The sequence below is a fragment of the Liolophura sinensis genome, chromosome 7, assembly GCF_032854445.1.
Source record: "Liolophura sinensis isolate JHLJ2023 chromosome 7, CUHK_Ljap_v2, whole genome shotgun sequence".
Lineage (NCBI taxonomy): Eukaryota > Metazoa > Mollusca > Polyplacophora > Chitonida > Chitonidae > Liolophura > Liolophura sinensis.
Genome location: NC_088301.1, coordinates 35,826,136 through 35,848,826, shown reverse-complemented (window position 1 = coordinate 35,848,826; position 22,691 = coordinate 35,826,136). Strand labels below are relative to the sequence as shown.

Here is a 22,691-nt window from a genome sequence, read left to right as displayed (position 1 = left end):
TCCAGATGCAAGCTTCATAAAACTATGTACATTATTTCTTTACAGCCCATAGTTCTCTCAGAATGTTTCAAAATGTTGGTGGCAGAGGCAGTTGAAAAGGTTGGAAAATTAGGGTATTGGGGTTGCACTTTATCTGGATATAGCACAGATCCTAGCGCTAAAAACTGATCAAGATCATTCCTTGTTTTGAACCAGCAACATCAGAGTATCTAATTGCCAAAAAGAACATCAGCCATCTGATCTTTTTATAATCCATGAGAATTTGCAAGGTTCACTTACTTTACAAACAAATCAGGATGAGCAAAGAAGTCTGCATACATCTCAAGGAGTGATCGCCTCTCCAGTATAAATGTGGGCAGGACAACTTTAGTCAGGTCCATCCCAATACGCACCTGGCCCCAACAGGTGAGTTATAATACTACCATGTTTCTCCAGGGATTCCACTGTAATAAGATGTAAATAAAGCCAATGACAGTACAAAAAGCAGTATGCATCTTCACTGCTTTTTACTTATATTCTTTTAAGGTCATTTAAATTTCTTATGGATATCAGCACAAGCAGAAAGAGGAAAACTGTTATTTATTCTTGAAAACATGTATGCATGGGATTTCAGGTCATTTTTGAAAAAAAATGAAAATACATCATAATCAGTATTGTTGTTGCTGATTTCTCTAAATTCTCCGCACATACACGTATCTTAAATACTGTTCAGTTTCTTTGAAAATTCTTATCAATGTAAAATCTTAAAATTAATGAATTATACGAAAGTGTGTTTAGATCTACAAGAACATATACATGTTTTTGCAAATATTACTTACAACGTTCACTTTCCCTATCATCGTAAAGTTCTGAAACAAAAAATAAAAACTGAATAGTGTGAAAAATGTCATTTGTAAACTCTACTTATAATCCAGTTGATTTTAAACAATTTGCATTTTTTTTACACAGCATGTCTTTCACATTAAATAAAACTAAATGAAACAAAAAAAGAAAAAAAAGCATTTGATACCAGCATTTCACAGACAAAAATGCACAGATTTTTTACAACATGCTTGAAACCATATACAAAAAGATGATTTACAAAATGTGTTTCCCCTTTTATTGTATTCTTTTACAAAGTGTGTCACTGTGCCAATGTCACTTCAGATTGTGAAAAGCTGCTCACCATCAAAATAATCATCATCAGCAGCTATCACAGTAGGCTTGGAGGCAACATCATTGGAAAGCACTTCAGGCCCAACAACTCGCCTGTTGGTAAAGAACTGAGACATTATTTGATAATTTGCTGGGCTTCAATAAGCAGTTTCTTTAGCCAGGTGCCATGATATTGTAAACACCGTAACAAAGCCACCTTGTGGCTGTCCAGAAGAGACCAGTTCACAATTTCCTAGGATATAAATGTCTCTGTGAATAAAATGCAATGTACATGTAACACCATGGGTAGGAGAACTTAACTGTTTGATATTTAGGAGGAGAGAGGTCATTTAGAGCAAGAAATGTTTCTATTTGTATCCAATTCGGTACTAGTTAAAAAACTATTAACAATCTTTATGTTGATAAATACAATTTTAATCATCTTATAAAAGTCTCTCTGTGGTGTGTAATCATGCCTGAAAATTAATATCACCACTAACACGCTTTTCAGTCATGACACCCGAATATTATTTCAAGTCATACTACATGTACATGTACTTTTAAAGATTTTTAAGCCCACTGTAAACTGCACAGTTACATGTATATGCGGTTAAATGGAACATCTTTTCTGTTTTTCGTTTACATTGCATATATTGTTATTTCTTACTGCTGAAAGCAAATTGTAAAAACTGAATTAATTACTATATTTAAATAAAGGTTTCATCACAAAAGCCATTCCTATACCTATATTATTATTTGCTGTCTCTTTAATACACAGCACAACATGTTCATATTTAAATGAATTGTGTGTTAAACATTCTGCTTCAAAAAGAACACATTTGAATCCATGCATGTGACCCAAGCAATTATATTTCAGAATAATTTAAGGATGATCAGATAAAAAGTTTTATTTCTATAGGAGCACAAGACACAAAAATATAACACATAATACAGTAAAACAGATTAGCAAAAGCAAACTAAACGTGCAAGTAAATAGAAGCTACCTAGAACACAGCGCACAATAACTTTATACTAAATCCAAGGTATTACTGTTTCATATTATCTAAGCCATGTACGACCAAAGTTTACCATAGTTGGCTTTATTATTTTAGAATCCATGTGCCTATAAATTTACATTAAAATTCATGTTCTGGTAAATTCAATTTTGCATGATACTACAAGTTCACTGAATGATGTCTCTCGTTGTTCTATAACTGACTATAAAATTAAACTTACTCTGGACTAGTTTGTGGTGTTGATTTAAAATCTTCTGCATCATAAAAATCATCTTCTTCACTGCTAGAATAAGACGTCTCTGGAACAGGGGCAGGTAACTTTGTGGTTTTTGGTACCGGAACAGGAAGACTTGGTGAATAACCCTCTGATGGTAAGGAAACACCTTTTAATAAAACAGGATCTCAGTTTTAAGACTCATGTGTGATTTAACCCCGTATACAGTATATAGCTTACAAGGCACGTGCACTATCCACAGCTGGTTAACCATGATGGAAAAGAGAAAAACATCTTAATTTTCAGAGATGAAAGTGAAGTTAAGTACATGTATCAATGATTAACAAAATGGGTATGCAATTGCTTAAATAATGAAAGAAATGAGTGAAAAAATCATTGGCTCATACACGTAAGAGGTTCAATGATGAAGGAAATAAGTGGATTAAGTCAGGCAGTGGGCAGTCTCACCAATGAGAAAATGAGTTCAATAATGAAGGAAGTCTGGAATTGGTTGAACATTAAGCAAGTGGTGAATGAAGTACAAACATAAGCTGGTGAGCTAAAAAAACTTAATCTTAAACAAACTAGGAACATAAACTGTATACAAAATAATCGACACCATTTAAAGGAAATTTTATGCAGGCTAAAGTCACATCGAAACATTACTCTTTTACTTTTTTGATTATTTATTCCTCTCCGGTGTTGGTTATTGTTTACAGATCTCATTAAACACTTTCTTTTTCATTTTTACAATTTTTTTTTTATCAGATCCATATATCAACACCAAATAACTGGAATGTTCCATGAAACTAAAATTTGATACTTTATTAATAACCATATGGACTTTAACAAGCATGGTTTCATGGTAACGTCTTTGTATAAATTTCCAGGAACCTGTTTAACATGTTTTTTCATTTACTTGTAAAAGACTTGTGATGATTTTCACCCATACCCTAGAATTTCTAGAACTGTGTATAAAATTAATAAATCAAGCTTAACCACAAATTGAACACTTCTGAAACAAAGTAACACGATAAATCAACTTATTCCATCATTAGACATTAGGCAAAGTTCAACTGTTAGTCAGTGTGATCAAAGTGTTACACCTTGTTGACTTCCCCACTTAGCAACATACTCATGTGCATGGTAGCAAAAAGGTCCAGGTAGGTGTGGGTTACCTGGGTCAGTAGCTATGTTGGGCACGGAGACACTGACTGAAGGATCCAGCACAACCGCGTCCACAGCCTGCTCTATGTTACCCATGGATTGAGAGGCAGTTAAGCGGGGCAGGTCAACCTCAGTCTTCACTGGATTGGTTAGCACACAACCAAAACGCAATTGATCAAATGGAAAGGAAAAAGTCGTGAATAGTTACATTAGAGTGAATAAATGAGAAAAGATTTGCACAAAAAGTTTGTACTGCACAAGAAAAAAAATATATATATATATACATAAATCAATCAATAAATAAGGTAAAAGCAAATGTTTGATGTAGAAAGCGTGGCACTGGTTATAATGGGCAGGGTGGATTAGGTGACTTCTCATAGTATTTGGTGAATACCTTTAATTTCTTTTCTATAGAACTAAGAATCTTTATACACAACACCAAAACTGAATTATATTTAAGCTATGAGTTATAGATGTGTCTGCTTTTTGCAAAATAAGAAACCGATATCTATTTATAACAATTTGACTGAAGTCTACGAGTACCCTCTTCAGCTAAATGTGGATAACCATGAATTCATTTAACCATAACTGTATTTCACCTGAAGTTTTTTTTGGTGAAACTGTACTTTCAGAAGCACTAAATGATGCTTTAAATGCCAACATTCAAGTTTTTCTGATAAGATAGTAATTAAACTTCATAATAACCTCTTTAAGAGGCCCAAAAGGGGGGATGAATCAATCAGACTGGAACTAAGCAAAATGTGTCACTTAAAACTGGTAAACTTTAAATGACATGCAATATTCAATATCATCTACATTTATGGTTGAAAAGTTGTGTCCACACATAAAGCCAACAAACCACACTTGGTGAAAAAACATGTACCTAATACTTTCACCTTTTGACATTTTCACCTGGTGATTTTGAATGCATTCCTCTGCGTACACTATAAATCATATTTAAACATAAATTACTGCCATAGCTGAAACACTAAAATGCATATAGGATGCATTTAAAGTTGCCTATAAACATGCAAAAATGTTGAAGAAATAGGGTAGTGCAATCATTTTCTTGATACAAAATGAAACACCTTCCCAACGAAACCCAGGTTAGAACGTGTGAACAAAGAAATCAATGTAACATTAATACTGGCATACTACCTTCAGTTTCATCTCTGCTGAAGTAATTGTTGGAAGCATTAGAGGTCAGGTATTCATCTGTGACCAGGATGCCGTTTGCCAGCGGGCCCTGAAAACACTGTTCCTGTGAGACAACACAAATATGGCCAGCTGAGGGAAATAATGTAGGAGGGCAGGGTGGGGAATGCGGTCAACGGTTAAGGACAACGGTATTAGATAACTCCTTCACATGTTCTCGCTTAGAAATCTCACTAACTGTGACAGAAATGTTAGTAGTCTGCGAAAATGAAGGTTGGCAATCGAGAATGTGCATATACACATATCTATTAAAAAAAACACACGTATTATTGCTGAATAATCTGGTGGAAAGTGTCATATATCCCATGCAGGTAATACTTCATGTATTACTATTACCTCTGCCGATGGGGGCTCTTATTATTTAATATTTTTGAACAACTGACAGTGATGTTTTAATTTCACTTTTGTGAGCTTCAACAGGATTTCTGAAGAACATGATCTATCTCTTTTTACTGGGTAAAAGTTCCAGTCAGTGGTAAGAGGAAATACACTCTTACCTTTGCAATCTGTAAAGACATAATGGAGTGCTTGATAGCTTCTATCATTGCCTGGAGAAAAAGAAATAATTTTCAGCCCTAGTGGTAAAAATGAGAGTCTAATAAAAACAGAACATTACAATTAAACAAGAACTGATTGACAATTACACACATAACCATTATTTCTGCATGACTCAACCCTCTAACCGGTTACATTCTGAGGGTCAACCAGCACGGTTTTGGTAAAACTAGAAAATGGATTTTCCACACAATTAAGTGATGCTCATCTAATGTCATAATACAAGTGTTTAGGCATTCATCTGGTTGATCACACTCAAATATAACTCACTATTGTTGTCTATAAGCACAAATAGACATAATTTTCATGGATTAGCAACTAAACGTTTCATACGATTTCCTAGAGTAGTAACCAACACTCTGGTCAAGCATTATGACCATACATGTACCGCAATATCTTCAGAACAAGCAAACATAGAAATACACGTTGTCTAAATGACATTCAACAACTCAAGTTATATAGATTTTGGGGTGGAAATAATAAACATTTTGTGCACATCCATAAAAATCAATATTTGTACATTGCCACAAACATTCCTTACCTCTGCTGTTACTTTCAGTACATTATATTTCTCCTTTGTGGCAAGGTCTTCGCACTGGTCAATTTTGGCCTCAATGACCTAAGGAAAAGCACACTTATGTAAATTTTTAAAGAGGTAATTACATTTTGTGGTTTATTACTTAAAAAGTTTAAATTCCCAACCTGAAGAATTCAGAGAACATCATTCTGAACAGATTTCAGGACTTGACTGAATATAAAACATTTGCTCTCTAAAAAGAGAAAAAAAATATGAGGAATATTTCTTTTGGAATGCATGTAGAACGTTTCACTGTTGTATGAACCTACCCTAATTACTCAATCATTTTGCATATGAAAGAACAACTTTCAGTGCAATTTATGAAGATTTTTAATTTAATTTTGGAGACAAAACTACATTGGTTGGATTGGTCAGTTTCAGGGCTTCACAAAATTCGATTTCAATAGTCAGCACAGAATAATTCCCTCAGCGTATCAAAGAGGATGAGTAAAACATAAAAACACCAAATGCCTCCTTTTGGGTGTTGGTTTAGATTGGAAATGACACACTGATACATGTATGTGAACTATTTTGTTTTACCTTGTACTGGTCAATGAGAATCTGGAGATAGGCATCAGTCTCCAGCAGTTTACGCTCAAAATCTTCAGAAGAGGGAACATCTCTCATTTCTGGTCTCTACAAACAAGGAGCCAAATTATATACCATAACAAATATTATAAATATTACGGTAAAGACTGTTTGCAATAAAATATTTTTAAGAGTATTTTTGTTATGAAGTACATGTACCTGGTTGCTATTTTGTCCTACATCTACAGTACAGCAGGATCATAACCATCAATCCTACGGCCACTGTGGTCGTATGGTTCGTGCATCCTATGCCGGCCCTGGCTACACCCTGATCAAACACGCTGTTATCCTGCGATTACCATTCATGTAGGGTCGGCCCACAGTCCACTCATGGGGGCCCCGTAGTCAGTGCATCATTCACGACATTCATTCACTTGCTGGAGTTTGATGTAACGACATGTACACTTTAGGCCTTGTATTATTCCTGTGATCAAGATTCAAACCATAAATGCTCAAGCTGTACTATTTAAATTGTTAAAATGATTCTAAAGTTATAATGCAACTTGCTCTATAAATTTTTGGAACTTTATTACCAATTCTGAACATAACACGTGCACAGATGAGGCTAATGTTTGGTGAAAGCAACTGCAAAGATCAAACTTGGATTACGATGACCAGACGATCACCCCAAGGCATGCGCTTTAAGGCGCAAGGTCAGCGTGTCTTACGCTGACCATGGGCTCATCCTCAGCGTATCCTCTGGTCACAATGGGCGTTGAATTGATGGTTAGGATCCAGCTGTACTGTACATGTATATCATGTATGTCCACACTGATAGGTAGGTACAGTACCTGACAACCATCAAGATTTAAGGCTGTAACCAAGCCTGTCAGCAGCTTCTCCAATGAGGTTCCTCCAAAACAGGATCAATACACGTGTAAAATGTTTCACATTTAAAATCTGGGATATCCAAAACTGTGGTAGCTGCTGTGGTCAGTAAAAGGGCGATACCTTTTACTAATGTTTGTATTTTATTTATCATTTTGTGACTCTATAATTTTATGCATCATCACCAAACATCCTATATTTAAAAAACAAGTTACATGCAACTGAACACTGAACCTTGCACTTGCAAAATTAAACTGAATCATTTAATGCATCAATGGACAGAGTACATGATTTGTACGTACAATCTCCAATATGTTTGGCCTTAATATGCACAATAATCCTGTCACTACAAATATACAGATAAAACCTGTTAAGATTTGCTCCTACAACATGCTGTGACTACAACACCAATGTGCTTGTAGTTATGTCCAGGAAATGCCCTCTATCCATGGGCATTTAAGAAATTCACTAGTAGCCTGAGCCTATCTAAAAATTCTGTCCTCCTTACACGAATAGAATTTGAGTGCCTCATTATTGTGTTTTCCAATCCTTCAATCCAGTTCTGCCTTTCATCTGCATCCCGGGCTGTCAATACAAAAAAAAAAAAAAATTCCATTTCAGTTTTGTCAACTTCAACTCGTGTCCATACATACGAATAAAAAATTATTTTGATCCAAGTAATAACTAATATATCACCTGGCACATCCTACCCTTCTCACCATGAACAGCCCACCCCTATATATAACACTGCTTTTCACAAGATTATCTCCATGCGGCACATCCTACCCTTCTCACCATGAACAGTCCACCCCTGTAAATAACACTGCTTTTCACAATATTGTCTCCATGCGGCACATCCTACACTTCTCACCATGAACAGTCCACCCCTATAAATAACACTGCTTTTCACAATATTGTCTCCATGCGGCACATCCTACCCTTCTCACCATGAACAGTCCACCCCTATAAATAACACTGTTTTTCACAATATTGTCTCCACCTAGAACATCCTACCCTTCTCACCATGAACAGTCCACCCCTATAAATAACACTGCTTTTCACAATATTGTCTCCACCTAGAAAATCCTACACTTCTCACCATGAACAGTCCCACCCTATATTTAACATTGCTTTTCACAATATTGTCTCCAAATGGCACATCCTACACTTCTCACCATGAACAGTCCACCCCTATAAATAACACTGCTTTTCACAAGATTATCTCCACGCGGCACATCCTACCCTTCTCACCATGAACAGTCCACCCCTATATGTACATGTACATGGGTTTCATAACCCACAGAGACTTTTTTTACATTTAAAATATGGTACAGCTAAATATTTTGCACCCAAACAAACAACAGATGAGCATTTTCCAACTTAATTGTTCAGGTTACAGAATGCTTGTGAAGTGAAGCATCTCAAAATCATTAACTGACGCTTTAAACTTTTTAAATTAACTATCTGACACTCAGGTACTGAGGAAAACTTATCCATCCACGTGCCACCAAACTGATCTCTCAAATGTTTAGTGCTGCTCATTTGGGATATCTGTAAAGCTCTCCACAATAGTAATAAGCCAGGTCAGGGTCAAATACTTTTTACCTAATCCAGTTTCTGTACAAAACAAATTTTGATTATGGTCCATACTTTCCAATATAAGGTATATTTATAATGCCATCATACATTAAACAAATCTGAATTGTTTAAAAAGCTACAAAAATTTAAGAAATGATAATCTTTCCATACCTCCTCCTCATCTCTCAAGTTTAAATTACCTTGATTCGCTGAATTATTCAGCAGAGAGAGAAACAAAGCAGTTTTCTGGCCTCCAGCCCTACCTTTATTTCTTTGACAGAAAGTCTGAGACTGGATTATAGGGAAAAGATAGATTTAACACCTGCTTTAAGCCTGGGGTCTTTGATTTATTAACTGCCTGTTCAGTACAATGGCAGTGTTTAGCAACAAGAACACACATAGTTCATTGTGTGCCGTTTGAAAAGTCTGCTTCAGAAAATTATGAACCCAATTTCTGCATGAACCTATATACATGTACTATATATATTATACATGTAAGTAAATATTTTCAGCTGTAGGTTCAGACGGTGGAGCAGGCAACCTGAACACAAGAAAATGTACTATGTAGTTCTTATGACACAATTATGTACAGAAATATAATACATAGAGGATACTGCACAGTGAAGATTGAATACTGTAAATATTTTTCGACTGGAAACGATAACCTATGAGACACGAACAGCATTTATAGTATTCAGTTTTATAATTTATATTTTGACAATATAATGACATGGTGTATTGGATTGGAACATCATAAAACAAATTCTTTCCTTCTTGACTTCGTGGCTTTTAGTTTTTAAATATCAAAGTGTAATAAAGTAATATATAAGTAAGTGAAATATCACTTTTATCAGTCAAGGAAATCCTAACATTTCACTTTAATACAAATAATAAACGTATATACACTGCATACGGTACTGTACCTTGAAAATGGAAAGTTTTCTGGTCTACAGTGATTGTAAATGTGCTGTCATCTTCATCATCTATTCCAATGATTGCCCCCTATGACAAAGAAGTCATAATGCCCATGTCATAGTATAAAACATTACTTGATTTATTTATTTTCGCTTACAACATTATGGAACTAAAAATATGTCCCTGAATGGAAGAAATTTATAAGAAAACTAAACTTTTTACGAGTAAACTATGTTTTTCCTCTACTGGTCAGCTTGATTAGTTTGGAATGACCCTAAATATGGTCTGTTTTAATATAGTGTCTGTTTTAATATGGTAGTCTAACTGCTTACATATACAGACTCAGTCCTGCCCCACTTGAAAACCATGGCGGGATTACACGTAGACAAATTAGGATGCATTGTCCTAATACACCCAACCACCCAGACACCAGCGTGAGCCACCTGGAGGAAGTACTCAGATTATCAAGTTGACTTCACTCATAACTGAACCCATCTGTAGCGCTTATGGAAAGCATGATGTAACAATCCTGCTGTAGGAGTATTACCAATTACTCAGAACTTAATAATTTGGCACACTTATTATATCTACTGTGTACTAAATCTAAGCAACAGCAACAACTTCAAATAAGTGATATTATCATATAACTCTTGACCACTTAGAACTTTTAGCCGTTTTACTCTGCTGGAGTTTCATTTAGTCTTACCTTTAATCGCACACAACCTCTTCTAGCACCTCTCATCATTTTGTCCTTTGACTGAAACACAAATGAGTAATAAAGCTAATGAGAAAAAAATATTTTAACTTAATTTGTTTAACTCTATCTACTAATCTTGACAGGTACATAACATAAAATGGCAATAATAATACGGTACTTATAATTTGGCTCAGTGAACATTTCAGCATTCAAAATTTTACGGAAATTTCATTTTAACATTCTGCTTCTAGATACTGCGTGTTCAAGACTTGACATTTCCATGACAGTACTGTAGTCTCACATTTATTTCCGCCTTGAACATGATCGGGCATTTACACTGCGGTAATTGGGCCCTCTATGGCTTATGGACAACAAGTTGCAGTTTCTGAGTGTGGGGAGGCGTGTCTTTGATCGATATATTGGTGAAATTTTAGGTTATTGCCATTGAAAGCACCGAGGAAAGGAACTGCCTTACTGTATAATAGGAAAGCAATCCGGAGGTTTCATCCAGGACGAACCAGCGGTATTGCCATCCTTTCATAACATTTGTCCATTTGCTCAGCGGTCCTTCGATCGTCGCCATTTTTTCCTCGACGGATAAATGCTGTAAGGGGGGTAACTGTGGATTGAAACATATTTTATTTCACTTGTTTGTGTGACTTGCATTCAGTGACAAGTCCTGAACATTTCATTATGGTTACTTCACCAATGGAGGCCATAGAGCAGACAAATTAACACGTTTTATGTCATGAAAACCGACATGTCACCCCTCCGATCTTTTTCAACCTATATGCAACCCTCTAACTTAAATCACAAAAAAACCAATACAGGTGCCGTATCTTAATTTAAAAATTACGTAATACTAAGAATAATATCTATAAATTTTGATTTAATCTGTGAATCTATGGTCCAGCATTTATATAAAATACAAGCTTCTTAGGATCAATATAACTGGCCACAGCTCAGTAAGCATCACGTTTCGGAGAATCAGCACTTTTAATCGTTATCAAGAGGGTTGTAGTCCAAGGGGGGTAAATTGGCAGTAATAACACGGTTATCTCCCATTGACCAACCGGTCGTTCAACAAGCGCCGGTTGACTTCGCGTGACTGCAATCACTACCCCGGAGCAGTCACCTGATCGGCATTAGGTGGGAAGTGAAAGACACGTCGACCTTTTCTGTGGCTTTTGTGTATTAAAACGTACAGGTCTATCAAAGTCAGTTATTTTCTTTTCTTACCTGGTCTATCGTTTATATAATAAATAAATAAATAAATAAATAAATAAAATGAATAAAATGACCTACTCTCCTAGGGAAGTCACCGATCCCGTTCTATGTAGCCCTATACTAATTAGATTTGTCAATTAAAGCTACTTCTAACTGCAAGAGCATTCTCTTCAAAGAGAATAGTAATGTAAGGGTCATAAAACCGATTCTCTGTCATTGTGACTCTTTTTATAGTCATATCCTGTGTTTAATTACAGTGATTGAACTGGTACGGTACCGGCAGCTCACATTTGCTTTTTCTTAAATAAAGTGGACCCACACGTTTAGTCATAAATATCTAAACATGTTAACCTGTGACATAGTATGTGTAAATAACGGTTACCTAAACATCACGATTATTTGCAGTGAATATATCAAGTTAAAGATGATATCAAGTTCAAGGATGCAACAGTCATTTAGCTAAACTTATTAATTACGTAATGAAATCAAAGTTCGGTGGTATTTATATGTTTGCAGACACATATAACACTTCATTCATCTTTTTGTCTGTAAGTACATAAGACTGTCAAAGGTTAGTCCTCTATATAGTTGTCATTTCCACAATTCCAGATCACAGGCTCATATCAAAGACAAAGGCCGTACTGAATCTTCAGTGGGCAGAGTTTTCTTCAGTTTGCAAAAATATGCCTACTTGCATAGAAGTCAGCCACAGAAAAATTGACCAATCAAAAACAATTTTCAGCTTATATAGTTCAACTGCATTGCACTGGTCCCCCCCCCACCAAAAAAAAATGATATTAACCCGGATGTGTATAAAACATGTATTTTTTACTGTTTTACATTAGTACCACACGGAAGGTACATGTTTATATGTCTTCAATGTATATTTCGTGGGTCTGAATCGTCAATCCAATAAAAAATTCAAAAACCTGTAAGTCTATACTGTAAACCGTATATTTTCTATATCATGTGTGTAATTATGCGTATATTACGGAAACATGTATTGCTCTATATATAGAACGTCACAAAGTTTGCTACCCGTTCCCGTATACTTACTCAAAACTGACATCTATAGTCAATAAACTTATAGCTTTATAGGGCCTGCATATACAAATACACTGTTCAGATTCAAGACATATGTAAGCATATATTGTCATATATTTCTGTGTAGAACATACATATGTATGTGATAAACAGATTGAATTACCTCGAGGAATTGTCATGGTTCTGAAACCTGTGAACTGACTGTCGCATTTCTGCAACCAATGTTCAGTGATTCCCCAAATTCCGAAGAAACTCCACACGATCTGTAGTGCTATATTCGCGATGATATAGACGAACTGTGCCCATCAGATAGTTCATTCATTCAGCTTTGTTCCAAGGCCATATTTTCACAGTATTATAAATAATCGTGATTGCAGGACCATATTTGAGGAAGCCGAAGCGGATGAATATGTGTAATGTATCATCAAAATGTATGCCAATGCACACCCTCCAACTTTACGAAATTCATATTTTACATGAATATACCCTTGACAAACTATGTCAGAAGTTTAATTCTTATTCTAGGGTACATTTTCTTTGGTCGAGTACATAGCATATATAAGAAAATGACTGCATTAATAGTTATGTATTTCTGAATTTCGGGAACTGTGAGCTGCCTGTTGCATTTATGCGCCAATGTCTATGCTTGTCCCCGGTTTCAGAGCATACAGACCAAAATGACAATTACATGTGTATGTGACTAGGCCAGTAATGTCGACTGACTAGTTTCTTGACATATAGTAATAAAACTATTTATCCATCGACAAATAATTCAAAAGGCGTGGTGCTCCACTATCCGGAAACCTTTAACAATGCGTTCAACTGTACATTTATTTCTCGTGTGTTAAAAATTCTGAACTACGAGAACTGTAATGCGAATGTCGCACATTTGCTTCTGAAATCATTGTGTTCTCTGAATTCAGACAGTCTTGTCGATAACGCACTCTCAGCCTCTGTTACCTTTTAGGCATGATTTACGGTTGACTGCACACACCCACACACCACATGGGTAATTAATGCAAACAGTGCCTATTTGTGTATGTATGTGAAAGGCCGCCATGCATATTGGCGTAACTTCATGAAAACTAAGGTGAAAAACCCAAATCAGTTTTGATAGTTCAAACACACACACACACACACACACACACACACACACACACATATATATATATATACATTCCATCATTAGGTTTGACCAGAATAAAACATAAAACACAACAAGGGTATATTTTAAAAATATTAATAGACCTGCCATATTAGGCCTCCGACCTGCAGTCTCCTATATACGTATTTAACCGACCACTGTATGCCATTTTAAAAACATTTTTTAATGTACTGTATTTATTTATTACTGATCTCATTACGAAGATGGCTTAAATTGTATTAGGTCAATAATTTATTTTTAAAGCAATATTTAATAAGAATGTAATGTATGCGGGTAAAAAAGGTTGTTATTTCTTCTGTTCGTTCAATAAATTCTGAATTTTGGGAATGGGGGACTGCATGCCGCACATCTGCGCCCTATTGTCGAATTCCCCTAATTCAGGAGAACGGCAGATAGTGCTACTTGGATCGCACTCTACTTTTGTCTATCGATATGCATGGACGCGCACAGGCCTACAGAAGCAGTAAACTTGTAACGCACACAAACACATCAAGTCAAATTAAATGAGCACGTAAAAGCCTTTTGAACCCCTCTTTTTTTCCCGCACACATTCATCTGAAGATCGATAAAGCCTGTATATACCTGAATTTAAAAGAATAAAAAGATAGATTGAGTAATTTAATTTTCTGGCGGATTCACAGACCACATCTTTTAATATGTAGCTTTCCACATAATACATCATTGGACTGGGGATGGTTTTACAGCTGTTTCCACCCCAAGTGCTTATTACGCCTATTCCCCCACAACTAATTGACCTAGTTGTAATTGTTCTGAATCCAGCATTGTTTAATATGGCAAAAGTAACTGTAGGAAAAGAACATATACCTACACGTAATACGTTTAATATGTAATATATACATTATAACGAATTTATGCATTATATTTTTATTCAGTGAGACAGTAGCCGGGAGTCGGAACTAACCCCGACATTATACATGTAATTATTACATTTTTATACACGGAATTCACGCAGTCTAAATGGCATGTATTCGTCAGATTTGTCTCCCTTAGACCATGCAAAAAGTCTGCTGTAACGGACTGAAGTGCGAAGAGTGCCTATGTGCCATTTAATCTGCATTTCTGCGCTTTGAAAATATGTTTAAAGACTTAAAAATACGGAATAAACAGCTCCACGTCACCTCATCTACGTGTACCTCATAAAGCTGCTGTAAATAAATTAAAATCAATCGTCCCGCGGTCGTTGCTTTTTTCTTTTCTTTTTACGTGCCGAGGTATAGGATCAGAAGTTGCATGTATACTGTGAAAAGCAGCTGTAAAATGTATAGCGCTTGAAATGAACCGTTATGGACGCCACTTGCAGGCATTGCTATTGGGCATAGTCTATGTAGGACGCCATATACAAAAATGTCACAGCTAGGTCAACACTAAATTAAGGCGTTAATTTTAAATTGTTTTGAACCTTCGCTATGGCGTAAGTACCTACGTTATCGACAACTCCATAAAAGACACAGCTGTCCACCTACAAAATGAATTCTGGACCGTGTTAATTGAAGGCCACGCCACATTGGACAGGTGAATTTCCCTTCAGACAAAAAGTACTACGCGCGCAGTGTAGACTAACTCAGTTACCGATAACGTAGCCGGTTACACCATTTGTGTATTACGTTAAAGTAGGCTAATCAGTGGAACACGAGATTTATAACAGTTCACACACACCACGCAGTTCGTAGCCGAACAGTTTCAGATCATTAGGAGCCTCTATTAGGCCTACATGTGCAGTGATGGTCGTCAATCGGAATCTGGCATGCGAGTGTAACCTACATCCCACCAAAGGACACAGTCGAATAATAGTGCCTGTACAATATCCTTGTACAGCCGAAAGTCTCACAAACCAGGATCTATAGATATAAGTCTACAGGTATCCGATCATCACTCGATGGATAACGGATTAGCTAGGCAGCGGCCAACAAATAAAACAGTCGCTAGCTGACAGTTGAGCTTATTGTCCTAATTAGATTTAATCCATAAAAATGCCGCGTCATACTTAATATAGGTCTACTGTCGCTATACACGCACAGTAGGAATTAAACACTTATTAATTTAATTTACAAACAGACGATTTTCGTGTTATATGGAGGTGACAACGTGTGATCAGGAGATGAAGTCATTCCATATGCTGTAAGAAGTTGTATATAGGCCTAATAATAACAGCCGAAGTGTCCAATTGACAAACTGTATTTCTATTTGCCATAAGCAACAACTTCAAAACTGACGCTGGGCGATACATGATTCAATATTTCAGTTTTATTTAAACAATTTTTAAGACAAAGAACCTACGATCTGGCATATCACGCTGTGACAAAAGATGCCTTTTGGTAATAGAATTTTCGTCGCTCTGTAAGTGCGAGGTTGCATCTCCAGTTGTCTAGGGCCCAGGAGCTTCCGGGGCCCAGGCGGCCCCTGGACCCTCACATGGTTTGGCTGTGATAGTCAGTCCGCCCGCCTCCCCCCACCTCCCCAAACATGAAAACTTGTCTACGGCCTTGCTATATGATGTGAGGCCTACTTCAGTGATTGCTTGTCCGCAGGGGTTTCAAAGCGAAAGTGAAAATTTTTGCCGGCTGATTCCACTTGTCAGGTCCATGTAATAATTCTGAACTCAATTGACAACGCAAAACGAGGTTGTTGGCTTCAGGGCCTTCCATTCTGTGTCAAGCGATTAAAATCAATTAATGAATTAAAGAGTAGGTCGTATATCCTCTGTTGTGGGTAGACTTCAATATATCACTGTTTGTGTCCATTTCAGGTTTTCGCTTTGTGTGATTTTTGGCGGCATGACACGTTTTTGACCTTCTAAAAAGAAGAGCTCTAACTAAATCCAAGCATGGCAGAGGAAGGGGCCGCGGATGAAGCAGAGGTAAAGAAAAAAGATAAGAACGAAAATCTTACTCAAGCCTTGGATGACTTAGAATTGAAAGTGGAACATTTCAGATTTAGGGCTCAAAAACTGGAGCAAGAGAGAGAAGAATTGCTTCGAGAACTTGAACGTTTACAGTGTCAATCTTCTAGCCCAACAATCGACATGTCTGAAGGTAGGCTTCATCCGCTTGTCGTATCGGGCGATTTTTATTTTAATCTTTTTGGCGAATACTCTAGAAGGTATATTGTATACATATATCTCGTAGAAAGATAATATATATGTATATATATATGATACCGTTAGTAATAAGCATTTGTGTTAATATAAAAGGGAGATAACCCCCTATCATTTTAAATCACAGCGCGATTCCAGGCTACATAATTGCCAATGAAGTTTCGGAACATTCGTGTCCTCATGACATTCATTGGTTCTAGTTTAGGCTAAACTGAATGACGAATGAAAGCGAACGACGAATGGCAACACTGAATTTATGTAATGAATGCTCCCTTACTATAGGAAAACATATGACACTGATATCACATGGAATAACAAATTAATGATATCCCATAGAATGACAGATGAATCATTTGTCATTCCACAGTACTCATCACTAGGAGCCAATTCTGCTGTAGGGATATGGAATGACAGCAATATCACCTGTCATTTCACACTACAACACATCTTAGTAACGGATGCTATTTTAGACATACAGAATGACCAGGGATATCAGTGTCACTTCATATTCCTGGAGTAGCATAGGTTCCTAGGATGTGTTGTAGTATGGAATGACAGGCGATACCAGTGCAATTCCGTGTTATATTAGTGTCATGCTTTATTCTTAGAGAAGCATTGGTGCCAGTAGTAACTGAATTTCAAGGCATAACTATTTCTTCACCTGTAGTTATTTGAACTTTTATCATCTCATAGCTCATCATGCCTAGGTAGCCTATGGTGGAGCTGTAATAGTTTGCAGTGTTATATCAGACGGGCTGTTACAGATGCTGGCTCTTCACCCGAGATATTGAGCCTGCAGGCCAAGTCCATCAGTTCCCTCCCTGAATGCTTTCTCATGATAGAGCACACATTGCTCAGTATACCTGTGCGTCCCAGCTGGGGGGGGGGGGGACAGGCAGAAATTTTTGAGCAGTTTAGTAATCCACAAGTTTTGCAGTGTCACTTAGTTAGTATTCATTCTCGCTGTAGATATATTGAAGTCTACCCACAATGCATCAATCTGTCAACATATTGGAATTATACATCTTGCACAACATAGTTACACAGAGCGCCAATCACAAAAACCAGCCATTTAAGGAGTCTTGTGAATTAGGGGTAGGTGTCAGAAGCTAACACAGGTGAAAAGAGCGATTTTATGGTTATGACTAGAGTCCCCTCAACTGTGCTGTTGCCAGCTACAATGAAATCACGTTTTTTGCCATGTTGTTAAATTAGGAAACTCATGATTGATTGACTGAGAATGAATTAGAAGTAAGGTAAAGGACCTAAAATTTCAACCCCATAAGTGCATTTTTAAAACAAAATAAATGTCACAAAGTTTCTGCTTCAGTGCTGAATCTTAGATTTTCCCAGTAGGATTTCATGCTACTTTCCAAACAAACCACAGGTCACCTTTGTAGGTAAAACTTTCAGAGTAAGGCAATTTAGTTTAGTCATGAGTGAAATTTCAGGTCATATACTGTATATTCTCTTCCATGATATGTGAAATGCTCCCCCAGGGCTGTGTGCTTTTTAAAGCATAACAAGCTTGACAGATTTAAGGTTATTTCACCAGGAAAACTTTGAATGTGTATAAAATATAAATGTATTCCATTCAGTTTTTCAAACTACAACATTTAGCTAAAACCTGTGACTTGTTGTATTTTTTTTTTTTATAACATAATTGTGTAGTTCTTTACATGATCACCAGAACATGATCATACATGTACAACTTATTCCAGATTGTGTGAATTTCTAAGCTATGCTGTCATATTGAGACAGGCATGAAAAAAGAAAAATATTTATTTCAGGTTAACATTTTCTTTCTTTTTTTTTTAAAGGGGAGAGAGAGGAGTTGATAGGCAACACGGAGAGACTTATTTACCGTTGTCTGACTGTTGACATTACTGTGCATACGGTTAGGACGCCAGCTCAGGAAGCTGCTCTTGGGAAGATTAAACAGCTGATAGCTGATCTAGATAAAATGTTAAAGATTGAGGATGGGATGGATGTTAAGAGAAAGCTGTTGTCTTATTTGAATGCTAGCCTGCCTGAGGAGATTGAAGGGCCCACGGATCAAAAGTTTCAAGGGACGCTACTCCAGTGTACTGCAGATGATCAGAAAAAGTACAGGCGGATGTTACAAGCCAGGGCAGATCAGTTTCTCATGCATGAGGATGCAGATTCATTGTCTGGCCTTCCTAAATCAAATGGGTGTGCTGATAAGTCAGATGCAACGTAACCTCAGTCGTTCATAAATTGTTTGTCTGAAAACCGTTTTCTGACTTTTATTGTGCTCAATTAATTGTTTTACCAGGGATATGATTGTGTCCATTGACTTGAGTTATAGATAAGTATTGCTCACCCATTGCTTCCATGAGCATGTTATGACTTGCTCTTACTAGTGAATTGTACATGGTAACTGGTTGACATGCAGGTATGTGAGTGGTATCATTTGTATTTGCATGATTGGCCTAGTAGACAAACCGTTAAACCTTCCAAATGGACCATTTTTGTGTTATAATAATGTTTTCATTTACCTGAATTATGCAAAATATTATTTGAGGACAAGTTGATTGAACTGGCCATTGATACATCATTGTCTTAACCATTTTAAGCTTATTTTATCCAAGGTATTTGAGAAACGGAAATGTATTGACCAAACAAGATGTACAATGCACCCACAAGTGATGACTGCGCTTCAAGAAAGTGACAATTTGTCTATGCATATATACTGTTATAATGTATTTACCATGTTGTCAATCCTTAGTTTTCAGAAGAGCACTTCAAAGATTGTTTAAAGACACTTTGTTTGATTTATCAATGCGAATTAAGTTGATATATTTTCAACATACGTTCCATAGTTTTAATCTGTGAAATTATTTAAAACCCGCCAGCAACCTGCGGATGGTCATGAGTTTCCCCCAGGCTCTGCCCAGTTTCCTCCCATCATAATGCTGGCAGCCGTCATATAAGTGAAATATTCTTGAGTATGGCCTAAAACACCAATCAAATAAATAAATCTATATTTAAAACCTTGCTTTGAGCCTGTGAGACAAATTTTAAGGCCTTGGTCTCCATTTGAAATTATGTACCATCATCTTCTTGCACAAAAATGTTATTAAACTTTTTGTCTTCATATGTGGATTGTCCTCTTACATCAGTTTTAGGCTTAAACAGGAAAATATAAAAGATTATTTTTATTCCTTGCACAGTAGTTAAATATTTTTGCCATTTGGAGTATAATATCTGTAAAACATTTTTTTTATGTTAGGTACTTTTTTCTTATTCTTATTCACTTATTTCTAAAAACTGTTTTATCATTATTATGGACAAAAATCGCATGCAGATGCACTGATAATTCAAGATCATGCCATTCTCTTCTGTAAATCTGAATATAATTATTTGTGAGTTAACACATAATCCATTGTACCTGTGATGATGTATTTAGTTGACCAGAAATCTTTTCCATTCAGTGATGTTCTTCATTTCATTCATTCCTGAGTCATCAGGTAAAAATGTGGAGAGAATACAAGATACTCTGATTTTAAGAAATGTAATTCACTACAGTCTCTACACATTTTTAACATGTTGTATAAATTTTAAAGTTCTGAGCATTATGTATGAGGACATTTACCAACAGTGGCGTGCAGTAACATGTATTTGTGATTATTACACATGGTTTCTGTTGATGTCAAACCTGGGGACTGCATTTAGCCTCTTGGGATCTTCCTGGTTAACTATATACAAGTATAGCCACTACTGAAGCTGTGTTATGGTTTATTTGTGATGCTTACATGTAACTGTGACTATATCAATATCGAACTGTTTTGTTTGTGTTTCTATAAGATTTTATTATTCTTACAACAAATTAAAAAAATGCTGACTTGACTTGTCACCTTGTTCATAAAAAAGTCAGATATATCTGTATTGTCCAGTAGAGTTTTGATTACCTCAACGTGCACTGGTACAAAAAAGCCAGGCATATTGCATTGAGCAACAGCACTGTAAGTTCAGAGGTAAGTCAATATTTTTGGCAACCCTCATCGTCATATGAAAAATCATACAGAAAATTTACATACATATATATATATATATACATATATACACGCACACTAGTTGCAATATATGTAACTCGTCTATCTGTCGAGTTACCGTGCGAAAGACCGGCCTTGATAGCACAGTGGGTAGAGCGTCCGCTTCGGTAGATCCAGGATCAATCCTGGATCATCACACCTACGACTTGTGGCTCCTCGCTTGGTGTTCAGCATGGAGGGGATAGTGTACCGACTGGTTGACCCGTATCAGTATAATGGCTCGGGGCGGGGCAGCTTACTTCGGTAAGTCGTCTCAGTGAAGCAGCACTAGATAAAAGAGTGGTAGAAATCCGTCCTGCAACAAGGAGGTACATTACATACACCCTAAGGATTCCTTCATCGTCATATGACTGAAAAATTGTTGAGCACGACGTTAAACCCCAATCACTCACTCACTCACAATGCGAAAGCCTTCCCAAAATGTCTGCTTTCTTATTGAGGACTTTTATCGGCAAATATCTTCAAGAATAATTCATGCTGCAAGGGAAAAGTCCACGGAGTATATACGGACTTGGCAACGCTAAATGATCTTGCTAGGAAACTCTTTATTTTCATCTTTTTGACATTCATACTGGATTTCAAAAGATGTTGTCTTCGGTCTGAACTGTGGTAAAAAAAATCTTAAACACGAAAAGAAAAAAAGAGGTTGTCACTAGGATTTTTGTTGGACTGTCAGTACAACTTAGCTTTCCAGCGTGGTGTATTTGTGAAGATATTTACAGATAAATGTACTCACTCAGAAACTCGACATTTTAGGAAGGCTTTCGCATTGTAACTCTCGTCGCTCCGCCACTCCGTGGATAAGTGGATGGTGTGCGTACGTGGAAATGTAAATTAGTGTCACGATCATTCTTTTCAAGTTAGGTTTTGAGATCAACCTGACTCTTACTAATCACTCTCCATCACTTTGCGGCGGAACGAAATGTTATGAAACAAATAACTTTATCAGTCTGACAAGTTAGTAAAAATAATGTTCTATTTTTTCGCAAATAACAGGTTTTATGGTGGTTGGGGGGTAGGAGGACGAGGGAGATGACGATCAGATGATAGTTTTGGGGCATGTTTTTTGAGGGGCTGGGGGTGGGGGTTACGGGACTGATAGGGGATCGAGGTATACCTGTGTAATATCTATATATCGCCGTTAGTTCATTCACATGCCTGCACTGAGAACAATACAATTTCAGGATACACCTGTGCCCCACATGTGACGACGGCCAGTCAGTTCACATCACAGCGTAAGAACGTTATCTTCTCACGGGCAAAGTACCTTTTGACTTACCGTGCCATACACCGGCATGTATACTGGTAGGTGACGCGAGATAAACATATAGGTCACTTCTTCTTCACTAAGCGCATCCATCATGGCAAAGGTAAGCTTAAAACTGTTTTGATAGAAATTGAGTCACTATTCATTTGTACACACCGAAGTTTTTGACGTAAGAGGCGCATTTGTTCTCATATACTAGCTTGATGGATATTTAATTGCAATATCCAGATGAGCAAAACAGGAAACTGGGAATTTTCGAGAAATATCAGTTACTTGTAGGTTGGGAGTCTCTGGAAACAACATCGATGTGGCG

The 22,691-nt window shown here is 36.7% G+C and overlaps 2 protein-coding genes across 5 annotated transcripts; one reads left to right on the top strand and one right to left on the bottom strand.

Moving 5' to 3' along the window:
* Positions 1-285: 285 nt before the first annotated feature.
* Positions 286-11,064, bottom strand: LOC135471698 (oxysterol-binding protein-related protein 9-like). Of its 4 annotated transcripts, none has more exons than XM_064751015.1 (13): positions 10,960-11,064; positions 10,494-10,544; positions 9,796-9,874; positions 7,803-7,879; positions 6,419-6,514; positions 5,843-5,920; positions 5,244-5,294; positions 4,690-4,792; positions 3,543-3,671; positions 2,371-2,533; positions 1,166-1,248; positions 819-848; positions 286-443 (listed from the first exon to the last, which is right to left on the bottom strand). In XM_064751015.1, exons 1-13 carry the CDS (start codon positions 11,023-11,025, stop codon positions 367-369), a joined length of 1,083 nt encoding a protein of 360 aa, XP_064607085.1. In that variant the 5' UTR covers positions 11,026-11,064; the 3' UTR covers positions 286-366. The 4 variants fall into 4 exon arrangements, with proteins under 4 accessions (XP_064607085.1, XP_064607086.1, XP_064607087.1 ...); XM_064751016.1 differs by having other exon boundaries at positions 4,690-4,777; XM_064751017.1 differs by lacking the exon at positions 3,543-3,671.
* Positions 11,065-16,765: 5,701 nt separating this feature from the next.
* Positions 16,766-20,897, top strand: LOC135470877 (BAG family molecular chaperone regulator 2-like). Its single transcript, XM_064749925.1, has 2 exons — positions 16,766-16,973; positions 18,856-20,897. The coding sequence occupies exons 1-2, from the start codon at positions 16,766-16,768 to the stop codon at positions 19,254-19,256; spliced, it is 609 nt and encodes a 202-aa protein (XP_064605995.1). The 3' UTR covers positions 19,257-20,897.
* Positions 20,898-22,691: the final 1,794 nt, after the last annotated feature.